At 34.3% G+C, this 13,297-nt stretch overlaps 1 protein-coding gene across 11 annotated transcripts in view; it reads left to right on the forward strand.

Annotated features, from left to right (window-relative positions):
* The window catches only part of DMD (dystrophin), a 1,302,935-nt gene that overhangs the window by 568,637 nt on the left and 721,001 nt on the right, over positions 1–13,297 (forward strand). For all 11 annotated transcript variants that reach the window (XM_086766697.1, XM_086766715.1, XM_086766672.1 and 8 more), the window contains 5 exons: positions 3,367–3,512; positions 4,513–4,725; positions 8,453–8,566; positions 10,110–10,265; positions 12,463–12,633. In XM_086766697.1, coding sequence (XP_086622823.1) covers positions 3,367–3,512; positions 4,513–4,725; positions 8,453–8,566; positions 10,110–10,265; positions 12,463–12,633 — 800 coding nt within the window. The remainder of the gene's footprint in view (positions 1–3,366; positions 3,513–4,512; positions 4,726–8,452; positions 8,567–10,109; positions 10,266–12,462; positions 12,634–13,297) is intronic.

A 13,297-nucleotide genomic window follows, 5' to 3' on the forward strand; every position in this document is an offset into this window, starting at 1 on the left:
TATTTCAAGAACAACTTTAGAAAGTTATTATCTTCTATGTCGTGTCAAGACTCTTTAGACCTTTTATTTACCCACCCTATGCTTACAGCTATTTTGCATGTACACCACTGTTCTCCCTAATCCGCTAGTAGACTATCTTAGAGAGAGTTTCATTACACAGAGTTCATGTAACTCAGTCTGTGTGCAACAGCAAACTGCAGTAACTTAACAGTGTGATGGCTATTTTGAGTTTTAGTCTGTCATTTGTCTGCTTTTGCTTAAATTTTGAAATAACTTATTTTCATGCTCTGAGTATCTTAGAGATGGGTTATAAGTGACAGTGAAATTGTTATGCTGTGTATAATAGTCTTTCACTAATCATTGCATACTTGAGGAAGAAAAATTTTAAGCAAGTGTCCTGTAAATTTTGTAGCTGTAAGTTTTTCTTAATACCCGAACTATGATTTAGTAGCAATAGTATTTATTTCTGTTTGTTTTTGAGGGGTAAAGTTTGCTTAACTTTCTTTGAATGTGCCTTTTTTTACTGGAGATACAGCTCAGATGTGTGTGGGAAAATATTAATTTCATATGTAACATGCAAGTAATTTCATTTTTCTTTTGCATCCGTTTCCTCCAGTAATTATTTTTTGTTTAAATAAAGAATGAAAAGAAAAAACAACTTGTGAAATGAATGTGTATGAGATAATATCCTCTGCCCTGTAGGTTACTTTACCCTTTTTCTCCATGGTAAAAATGAAAATTTATAAGAATGAAAAACAAAACCACTTAAAAGTTTTTGTATCTTTAAAAGATATTTACTGTTACATTAGATCTCGTAGAACTGGAGAAGGACTTCCTTTCTATTTCTTATATATTTATTATAATAAGAGAGTTGGAATTGTTAAAGCACTTGCAGAACATTGATTATGTATTATACAAGTTTCCTTATAATTCCACTTGGAGAGTTTCTGGTGAAAGATGTGGGAGAAGGGAATCACAGCTTTTATGAAGTCATCAATATAAACACTTTGATGAGTAGCTTCAAGGACTTCTATTACAAAATAAGCAAAACAGAGTTGTGAGAAAACCAGTTACTACTGAGGAGAATTTTATGGGAAAAAAAACCATGCAATTCAGTCTAGTTCATTCATGTCAGGGAATAAGTCTTTGCTGAAATGATCCCATAGATTATTTGTGTTTATCTTATGAGCATGGGGAATTTAGAGGTCCATAGTGCCCACAGAAAGACTATAAATGTGTTAAATTATTTAGACAGCTAAAATTAGGTATAATGAATCCAACTGTAGGAGATTGATTGGATTCTCACTATTGGCGTAATGAGTTGCAAAAACATGTGGGTTCTTCTTAAATGTCATCCAAAAAGATGTTAATGTGCTTCCTTGTGGATGAAAATGCTGATATATTGTCAATCCTAAAAAACCACAAACACACCCTCCTCCGCCAAAAAAAAACCCCACCACCCTTGAAAACCAACAAAGCCCCAAAAACTCTAGCTAGGCAAAAGACATGGAAAAGTAGTATTTCACTACTAGTAATCTGGAAAAGTGAAATAGAAAAACTATTGTTTCACGGAACTTAAAAGTGCTTTTAAAATGATATATTTAATAACCAAATTGGAAATCCACTAGCTTCATTAAATCAACATCTGTGATCCCATTTGAACTCTTATTTAATCCTTCAAATAGTAGAAAACGTAATTCATTAAAATTGTACAAAACATTTGCAGTGTTTGGATGGTTTTGAAATTATTATTATTGGCGAATATTCAAGATAAGAGTTTCACGCAGTTTTGTGGAGTTAGCTGTAACAGGGAATCTTTTGTTTTCTCCTGTTCTGACGTACTCTTCACTACTAGCAAAAATAGCTATTGTTTTGTATAGCTGCTTGAAGTCATACAGTAATCCTAAGATTTATTTTTCATTTAAAGGAGAAAATTATTTATGGAAGTCAAACATTGCATCACAATTCTGAAGTCCATTTCATATTTCTAAAGAAAACTGCAGATTAAGAGTTGTATACTTCTTTAACATATCTGAGCTGTTAAAATTGTATCTCCATTCATTTGGTGTGATGTGTTTAAATGCATGTTCCGTTCTAAAGTAAGAATTATTTGGATTAAATGAGTCAGAGACAATACAAATCTCACTAAGGACATAAAAAGATTTAAAATGCTATTTGATGAGGTGGACAATGTTGTTTTCCAAGAATGCATTACTATTGCTTTCTGTGTAAAGAAAATACATCACAAGGGAAGACATTATTGTTTTTTATGGTACCAAGTCTTATCTTTTGTAAATCCCTCGATGTGTGTGATCTATCAGATCAGCCAAGATTGTTATGGACAAAGTATGACATACAGTGTTCATACTCCACGAGAGACAACTTAAATTGCCCAGATTTTAGTGTGTTGTTATGATGCCTAACTGAAAATACATGTTTTTTTAAAGTATCATTCTGTTGATCAGCTAAAAATTTATGTTAAAATCTGAAGTACATTCTGTCAAGCATTGCTGTATGAGAATGTAAGCAAACTTGCACTTAAAAACTTTAACTGTGTTGTTTGTCAAAATTGCTTTTTGGACAGCAATATCATTTATTAGTGCAGTTCTTTCTGAAACACCAGAAACATAGATACAGATGTAACATTTTTTCAGCTTTTCTGTATTTAATTATTATACGGTACAAGTGAAAATGTTTTGTTTCCAACCAGCCATGGTATTTGTCTGAACTTTTCTCAATGAGTATAGAAGCAACTGTTGTTGAGGGCAGAGTATCTCTGCTAATGAGTTGCTCCTATGTGTGCCAGATGTTGTCTATTTACAGCAGCTGTAATGTTGGCACAAAAAGCACAGTTCAATAAAATTCAGCTTCAGTGCAAAAGAAAGATTAATTTTCTAAGCTTTTAACAGATGTCTTAAACAGAGCATTCTACTTGAACAGAAACATTAAACACACAAACATGGGCCATAAAAGGGAATACTATTTCTTACTGCATTTCTGAAGTTTGGTTTTTGGTTAAGTACAATGGTTTATCTGATGATCTCTAAACACACATATTTAACCTAGTTCTCTTGATTGTATAAGTTGTCATCTGACCTGCAACAAGAGAGTCAAATGACACACTACTGATAAAATGTCAGAGATGTCATGAACATTAGAATAAGTATATTCATTCTTCTCATGTTTTCTGCTTCCACAATTATTGGAAAAATCTAACACTCACATACTGGGCCTGTTGCAATCTGTTGCAAAATAGCCTTTGACTTCAATAAGGCTCAGTCTTATCTAACATCTTCTGTCAGCAAACCAAATAATGAAGCACAAAATTATTTTCTTTCTTTCTTTTTTCTTCCCCATTTAATATAGTTTTTGACAGTTTGCCTCCTGCACACTACAAAGAGACAATGAGCACTATACTTGTGTGGATCCAGCAGTCAGAAACTAAACTCTCCATGCCTCAGGTTGCGATTGCTGAATATGAAATCATGGAGCAGAGACTCAGGGAGCTCAAGGTGAGTGGTCAGGCTGTGGGAATGAACGTCTCAAGTGAAAAATTTTGAGGAACAGAATGCAAAGTTGTCGTAAGTATGCTGAAGCCTACACTACAGATCTTGAGTGAACTATACCCATTTGGATTTTAGCCAAGGGCTTCAGGAGACAGTGGATACTTACTTATATTGATTCCTAAAGTTAAAGGATTTAAAGTGTTCTCCACCATTGAAAACAGTTGTATAAGATACTGAGCATGTTAAGGAAAAGCTTTTGTTTTTCCCTATGATATATAAAATATTCCTTTGATGATAGCTCTGGTAGTTAAGTATAGATTTCTTTTTCCAGTGCTAACATGGAAACGATTGTGATTTGCAAAATGCAGCATGAGTTTTGTCAGATTTCCTGTAGGATTTACAAGCAGACACAAATGTTGAACAAGTTTTGCCAGTGGGTATAAACCTTCCCTGCATTTCAATGTTTGATATTGTTCTGCATTTGGTTGGCTAGTGAGCGTGATTTTTGAAGCAACTAGTAATGCACATGCAGGAATAAAAAGCAGAATATAGAAAAAAGTTAGATGCAGCAAATTTGGGCTAAGAGTTGCAAGTGTTTTGAGAAGTGATAAAAAACGTTAAACCATAGAACCAATTATAAGTTTATTCTTTTTCTCCATGTGTAGTGTAATTCTTTTGAAAGTGTAATCATTAGGGCCATGGTAAATTCCTGTCTTGAATTAATGAATTGTATGTGGATCACCTTAATTAACAAGTATAAACACCTCTGTGTTTAACAAGTATAAACACCATCATTACATTCTCAGTTCAACTAAAAAACCTACTTTCTAGTTTGTGTGAGAAAAGCGATTCCAAATTTCTCAGTAGAATATGTCACTGGATATTTTAGCAAAGGTGACCTACATTTTTAATTTTCAGTCCTTTCTTCAGCAGTCTCACCTATGTTTGTGAAATAAGAGAACTGCCTGACACATGAATCAGGTTACTATCTGCTTCTTTCTTATAGGCTCTACAAAGCTCTTTGCAGGAGCAGCAAAAAGGCCTGAACTATCTCAGCACAACTGTGGAAGACATGTCCAGGAAAGCCCCTGCAGAAGTCAGCCAAAGATACCGATCGGAGATTGGGGTGGTCCTTGGCCGCTGGAAGAAATTATCAACGCAGCTGGTGGAACATTGCCAGAAACTTGAGGAGCTTATGACCAAATTCCAGCGATTCCAGGTTAACCAAACTTTTTCAGCCTCAACTACTATGTGGTGGCATGTGGCTATGAAACTAATACAGAATGAAGTTATACACCTCAAGAAAGTAACTTTAAAGTGAAATACCAAAACAGTACAGAAAATGTATTAAAATGTTCACTTGATTTTGATGGGTCAAAGATTTTACTTTGAATTCTGATTTTGGGACTGCTCCTGCCTATGTTGTTTCAATAGCAAAACTTAACTTTGAATCAATGAAATTGCTACTAATATTCTTCTACTTACTTTTTCGGTGTAACTGTAGTACTTTTTCATGCAGCTGAAGGAGGTGTAACCTTATTGACTTTAATGGATTCCCTTACTTAATTGAAGTAATTTGTAATACGGTAGTAAATTGGTAGCAGTTGCCAGAAAGCAGAAGTGTATATGACTTGCACAATTGTGTGAATTTCAGATATTTAGAATGACAGCATTGGAACCTTACATTGTTTCTCTCATTGTGAGGATCTCCTATTTATAGTTATTTATAAATCACATGTGTCAGCATTACAGAGGGTCTCTATGACTTAGATGTTATTAGATTTAAAATAAGTCAATTTTAAACATATTTCTGTTCTATTTTATTTAATTTCAAGGGACAGGTTTGAGAGGAATTCAGATCAACCAGTCACAAAACTGGAGAAAGTATTTTAAATTTCTTTTATATGTTTTTCTCTCCTTGACCCCATACAAGTAAACACTTGCATACTCCTGGGAGACACTGCAAAGAAAATTCTGAAGGTTGAAGTCCTGCAGCTATATTCAAAGCTGTGTTCCCACAGTTTGTTTCTTCTCGGTGTTGTTTCTCTGTATTTCTTCTATTTACAACATCAAATATTTCTATCTATGGCTTTGGTTTGCTGGTATCAGAACATGATACATTATTAGCTCCATGTTGTGAATTATAATACAGTAGCGTGTGAACTGTTATTTTCAGCTTAATTCAATAGAGTTGTCTGGTCAGGAATAAATTTTCTGTCACATTATTCTTGTATTTCTGTTTTAGCAGAGGGAAAAACGTTTTAGAGAAGAAAAAAGGTCCTCATTATTTTGTTACTCTTCACCAGTTTTTAGATAAGCAAAATGGACCAAAAAGGAGGAAACATTTTATCAATACCATTTATAATTTAGCTACTGCAGTACCCCATTGCTCTAAATTGTGACTTTGACTCCATAGGTACATCTCTGATGTTTGCAGCTGGCCATAAAATGAACTTTAATGGTATGGTGGAATAACCTTGGCCAGTAGCCAGATGCCCCAGCTGCTCTCTTGCTCCCTGTTCTCAGCAGGACAGGAGGAGAAAATAGGATGGAAAAGCTCTTGGACTGGAATAAAGACAGCTAGATCACTTATCAGTTATCATCGTGGGCAAAATAGACACAACTTGGGGAAAATTAAAATAAGTTTAGGTAGTGAGTTTAGTAGTAGGTAGCTTAGGTAGTGAGAAACAAAGACAAAAATTAAAAAACTACCTTTACCCCTCCCTCTTTTTCCCTAGTCTGCGCTCCATTGCTTTACTTTTGTCTCCTCTTCTGCCAAGGGGTGCAGGAGGATGGAGAATGGGAGCTGTGGTCAGTCCATCACTGCTCCATTATGGACCTCCATGGGCTGTGATGCAGGGAAAACAACCTGCATCACCATAGTCTTCACCAGGGGCTGCAGGGGAATCTCTACTCCAGCAGCTGGTGCACCTCTTCTCCCACCTTCTTCACTCACTTTGGTGTCTGTAGGGCTGTTTCTCACATTTTTTCACTCTGCCTGCGTGGCATTTTTGTCCTTTCTTAGCTATATTATTACAGAGGAATTGCTAACTGACCACGGGGTCAGCTGTGTCCTGTGGTGGGTCCACTGGAGGTAGCAGGAAGTGGCTCTGTCCAGCACAGGGCAGTACCTGGCCTCTCCTCGCAGAGGCCACCCCGGCTACCAAAACCTTGCCACATAACCCCATATAAAAAGGAAAACTGGAAAGTGGTTTTGTCAATAGTATAATGACATACTTGCAAATGCACAAAACAGAGCAGCAATACACTTTGCTTGAGAAATTAAAACTTTTGTATTCCCCTCCCCCCTCACCCCTCACAGATTTTCTGGGTAGAGGTTTAGAGGTTCCCACACTGCTCTTAAAAGGATAAAGTCCTGAACATGCTCTGTAGAGCACATATTTTTAAAGCTATATGTGAGCCATTGTTGCATACAAATCTTACCCTTTATATTTATGGCTGAAGTCACTGTAGTACACAGTTAATATAGAAGTTATTGTCTTTTCCACTCCTTGAATGATTTATCTTCCAGATGATTGTTTTAACTGTTGCAATTTATGGAATGTGTCAGCATGGGATACGATGAAATCAGTGTCAATAAATAAAATGCATTTACAGTTTGATTAAGTTATACATCCAGTCTTCATTAGTAGCTGGAGACTGATCCCTTTTTAAGTAAATCCCATCAGATCTATATTTTGCAGCCTTAATTAACTATACTTAAAGAATTCTTGTAGAGGTATTAAGGTTTCACCATGAAATATGATTCTGAACTATTTTAACTGACTGATAATGGAATGCACAGTAGACAATTCAACAGTGTTTTGGTAATTGTCATCTGAAGTACACTGATAATTTCTGTATTATTATTTTTATTAATTCAGTTAATTTTATATGATAGCCCATTGTTATTAAATATCAAACAAATTAGGAAAATGCTCCCTTTAGTTTTCTGTCTCATAATAGTTGCTAAGGCATTTTTGTACACATTTTAGAGTCTGTATTCTAGTGAAGTGTCCTGTTTTTTGCTTTAATTCAACGTTGCATTCAGTATGTAGTATCAATATGTACTTTACTGTTGATGAAAATAGTTTGATAAACAAATGTTTTATAACTTGGCTCTATTTTTGCCATGTATAATTTTTGTTTTAACATATGCTGTTGATTTTCTACCTAAGGTGGCATTTTAAGGTAATTTTAAGTGACATTTAAAAAATTTCATTCTGTCTTTGGAGGTGTTGGATTATCTGTGCAATGTTACTTGGGACTTGTAGCATTCCCTCTTTTTAAGTGTTTGATGTTCAGCTTTTTTTTATTAATTGCAAAGGTTAATATGAAGACTATGATAAACAAATTACTGATTACAAATATTCTAGTGCTAGTAACAGTAAGTGAGAGTTAGTCCTGTGAAGTGACTCACTGAGTTGTCATATTATTTTAATTTCTGAAGTTAATCTGTTTCAGTTGCAATTTTTTTTTTCATTCTGAGTACTAATGGAGTTTTTCTGTGTTATGTTCTGGTAGAGAAATAGGCAACAGAGCATGCAACTTCCAAAAGGAGCCTGAAATTAAAATTGAAGCACAGGGTGATTTGATAGGTGAACCTAAATTAGTTGCCGAGTAGTCTGAAGCCATACAAGGAACCAATGAACACACATGTAGCGTCTAAACATAAATGGTACCTGGAAGACATAAACTTGAAAGCCAGAAAGTTGCCTGCTTGTAGACACATTAAACTTGAGTAGGAATGGTTGGAGTGCAGGCTAAAGAATTGATGACAGTCCTAGATAAATTTGGTTTTGCTTGTTTGCTATGTTTGTAATTTTCAGGTAGTTCAATAATCTTGAAATTACATTGCAATGAGCTTTAGTCATAGTGCCAGAATGAATTACATTATTGCCGGTCAGGTTCTGTGAGATGCAATAAAATATCTTTTTAATAAACAGAATGACACTAAAACACTGAAGAAATGGATGGCTGAAGTGGATGTTTTTCTGAAGGAAGAGTGGCCTGCCCTTGGTGATTCAGAAGCACTGGAAAAACAACTTGAGCAATGTACAGTGAGTATTACCTGCCTGCTTGGCAATTATTCTGTTCTTCTCTGTGAGCCTTGCTTATACAGAAGTTACAAAAATTATTACTGTTCCTAAAAATAAATTCATGTTGTAAAGGGATTGTCTCTGCAATGTATTTGAACCTCCTGCATTTCCTGTGTTAGAAGGAAAATTCTGTTAAAAAGTGTGAAACTTCAATATAGAGAGGAAGCATACAGTGACTATATCATTATCTATTTATAGCGTAAGTAAAATATCAAAGTGGGTACTTGCAGCAAATAAGAAGGTAGTAGCCTCTTAAGAGGACTGTTTATTTACTTTGTTGGCTTTACAAACATTGCATGTTTATTTGTTGTAAGCTGTATGATCTGTGCTAGAAGATCTTTTTCTGAATCTGTTATTCACACATGATTTACAAGCTTTTCTGACTGTACCGAAAGAACTTGCAGGTATTGTGAGTTCCATACCTTTTTTTTTTTTTTTTTCTTTCACCAAACTGAAAAGTTCCAGGATTTTGTCCCAGCACAGTTCTAAAGCATCATGAAGTATTGATACTTCCATCACAGAGTTTACAAATTCCTCTGCCTGTCTCAACAGAGTGTGGAAGTGCAGTGAATCTTGAAACCCATGATGGTCCCTGTCTATGTGTCCAGTGGAATTTACAAGTTCTATAACTGTTCTAACAGGATGTGTAAATACTATGAAACATACATGTTGATCTTACAGAACTATGAGCTCCTCAGACTTTCTCTCTTACCCCTTATTTAAATAAAAATTATTATAAATTATTCAGGACAACTGTTAGCTCTACAGAGTAGTAAGTTACATGATTCCTTTAGAATCTATCACCTGAATTTATGAAGAGTTTGCATAACTAGTAGCCATTACTGTCAAGTATATGATAAAGCTACCAAAATCTTCGTCATATTTTATGTCTTTACACGTCCAGCATTTCCTACTGTGTAGGAAGACCACGTAGCATCTGCAGCACTGAAGGTGACGTAAGGAAATAAAATTGAGGTGGCAATTTAGAACTACCTCAGAGCTTAAATAATAACCAACCACAAATATAATTCTAATAACTAGGTATAACCAGAGAATATCACCATTCAGATCATTTTAAGGACGTTATCAGGTGAATTACCAACCCAAGGGTAATGCTGGCATAGTTAATAAGATGGATTCACGAATAATCTTACACCATTATGATGGAATGCTCTTGTATAAATGTGAATAAAAGATCTAGGCATTGAAATAGATCTATGTAATATAACCTATACATGTGTATAGATATAGTATATGCATAACATTTAGAACTTTATATTATATATTTCGTGAGTGAACTTTATCTGATATAGAAAAGCTTACCACATTACAGCTGCTCATTCCTTTTCTATATATTTTCAGAGTTAAGTCTGTAAATTGTGCTCATTTGACCGGAGATCTGGACCAAAGACATGTCAGAATCTCATGTAAACATATTGATAGGGATAGTATATCTGAAAATTTGTGTGAATGCTGCTTGCCTAATCTTCTGCTATTCCTTTAGGCTTTGGTAAATGATATCCAGACAATCCAGCCCAGTTTGAACAGTGTTAATGAGGTTGGGAAGAAAATGAAGAGTGAAGCAGAGCCAGAATTTGCTTCCAGGATAGAGACAGAACTAAAGGAGCTCAATGTTCAATGGGAAGACATTTGCCAACAGGTATCAAGTCTCCCGCTGTGACTGGTTCATTTTAAATCAATAATCGAATTTCTCATTGGCAGAATTTGCCCTTCTATGCATACCCAGTAGAAATGAAACTAACTTTAGACATATCTGTTTCACATTAACTAAACTTCTATTTTAGAAATTTTATTTAGCAGGAAGCAATACAGGTAAAGTATATATCTTTCTATTATAGTACAATATCTTACCATTTTTGTAACAAACCTATGTACTAATATCTTAACTCTTAACAGCAATGTAATTTATGGCTCCTGCAAAACCAGCTTTCTGAAAGTGGTATATAGACATTTGCCAAAAAATCAAGTTCTGTGTTTAGTCTGTGACATTTTATTTTGTGTCATCATAATTGCATGTCATTACTGTAGATTAAATAAGATGCTAAAGCAGTGAAGAATTCGAAATTCAGTAACTTGGAATTAAGAGTGTGTGCACATATACATGTGTGTAAGTTACAGTCTCAAGTGATCATATGAATTTGAGAGAATGGGGCATAACAGGAAAGGACAGTTATTTTATTTTAAATACGTTCTTAATAAATAAATTTAGAAATTAAGGAAGCTAAAAATTAATATTATTTCATTGATGGCATTTAGATTCTCATTCTTTAAGACGATTCAAGGGAAGTATCTTTCGTGTTGTATTATTTTTACTTTTTTTCTACTAACTCATTCTGTTGTCTACTTCTTTAACATATATTTGCATAGCAGTAAAAACATTACCTTTCCATACTTCCTTTTCAAATTTTTTCTAAAATGATTATTCTTCGCTTTCCATGTGGAAAATAGCCTCCATATATTTTTCTGATAAACACAGTTATGAAAAAAGGTTTATCTTTGAAATCTGCAAGATATTTTATTGATCCAGTCCTGTAGTCTTTCCCCTTCGACTAATGTAGTGTTTTTAATTGCTTATTTTTGTAATATTAATAAGTCAGATATCTTTGTGCTTCTTCCCCAGAAATTTCAAATAATGTCTTATGAGTTTAGAAGTCTCCTTAGAAGTCTGACTTCTGAAAATCTCCCTGCAATAGTTCCATTCAATACACAGCACAAATTAGTGCCTCTCAGTGGGCATTTCTAACACAACTTCTTCAGTAATAGCTATTAAAGCACATGAGTAGTAAATGTAAAAATCTGTCTGGTCAGTGGGGATTTATTGAAAGTATTTGGAAAAGTTAACTTGAGTTGACATACATGAAGTTAATAGGCCTGAGAGAGCATTCAGATACTCTTCCTAGGTGATGGGAGATTACCCTCTCTTCTGGTGCTGTGACTGAGGAAGAGCCCAGTTTTGCAGGGCCACATATGGTTCTGCTTTTACACTTGTTGAACAGCACCTTTCAACATTTGGGTAGAACAAGATTTATGTTTAACAGCCTGTGCTCAATAATAGGTAACAAAACCACTAACAGTCAGAAAACCCAAATACTAAGACACAATTTCTCCTGACGATACCAAAAACAACATTTAGAATCATAGAATGGTTTGGATTGGAAGGGACCTTAAAGAGCATCTAGTTCTATACATGAGCTATATAACATAAGTTAGATGACCCCTATATAGTGATTGGCAAAGGATTTAACAAAAGTATTTTTCCCTTTAATATAAGCAGTTTCTTCCAGTAGGAAATTTTTTTTTTACTTAACTCTCTTTAGGTTATACATCTTTCTGAGAGATTCAGTAACATCTTAATCAATAAAAGAAAGATATCCATATTGCTTTATTCTCTAGTCAGTTGCATTCAAACTGGTTAGAAGGTTATCTGACTTTACAGCTCAGAAGCCTCTGGTTTTATCCTTGGGTGCACTTTCAAGATCGCCTGTGGTTATTATTTTTACATCTTTTAGAAGATAGTCCCTGGGTGACGTTTTTTCAGATTTGTTTTCTGATGACCTTGATATATGGTGTAGAATCTTGTTATAAGATCCTTGAAAAATCATTGTGCACAGCAATGACTCACTTAAAACAAAAGATATATACACACATGTAATACTGTCTTGATAATATTAATATTATTAATGTTATTAATATCTATTTTAATGTGTGTTAATATCTGTCTAATTACAGCAATGTTATTAGTAGAGGATTTAATTTGGTTCTTTTCAGGCTAAAATATTATCAAGTTTGTACAATAGCCTTGCTTCAAGTACCATGTAATATTTTCTTTCTTTAAGGCCCGTGCTAAGAAGGCAGCATTAAAAGGTGGTTTGGATAAGACTGTGAGTCTCAGAAAAGATTTGTCAGAGATGCATGAATGGATAACACAAGCTGAGGAAGAATATCTGGAAAGAGATTTTGAGTATAAAACACCTGATGAATTACAGAAAGCTGTTGAGGAACTGAAGGTAAAAGATAAACTAATTCCTTGAGTTATATTTAAAGTTCTTTTTGAAATGTGTTGTTGTAAAGAAAGTATGCTTTTTCATTTAGAAAGGTGCTTTTTGAGATCTACTTGTTAGCCTTAAATTTAAAGAAGTAGATGCTGTGAAGTAATTTCTATTTGGATTACATTAGTAGATATTTATTTTTTCACAATACTGCATTAATTTTTTTTTCTTTCTTCTTTGCTTTATTTGATACTTGATTTTGATGCAGATTCAACATTCTTTTACTTAGGTAATAATTTCTAAGCATTAGGTGATAGCGGCAGGTAACTGATAGAATGAAATCAGTTTTATATCTTCTTTTTGTATTTGAGAAAAAAGAAGATTTAGTACTTCAGGATGCATGTTGGCATGTACTAAGTATGCATAATTTATTATTTTATTTCTTTAATATAGCAATATAGCAACAGTATATTTTCATCTCAAGTAAATAATGTTTCTTTCATGTGGGATGATTATGACCTTTGGACAAAACCTACTAATTTGTGAGAACATGATCAAATATGTTGTTGCTCAGCCACTGGATGTGGGCTTGATTTTTATTTCATAGGTAAATTGTTTGGCCTGTGCTATTAAGGAAGTCAGATTATATGCTCTTAACAATCAGTCCAGCACTTTATTCGCA

This window comes from Chlamydotis macqueenii, chromosome 1 (genome assembly GCF_036417535.1).
Source record: "Chlamydotis macqueenii isolate bChlMac1 chromosome 1, bChlMac1.mat, whole genome shotgun sequence".
Lineage (NCBI taxonomy): Eukaryota > Metazoa > Chordata > Aves > Otidiformes > Otididae > Chlamydotis > Chlamydotis macqueenii.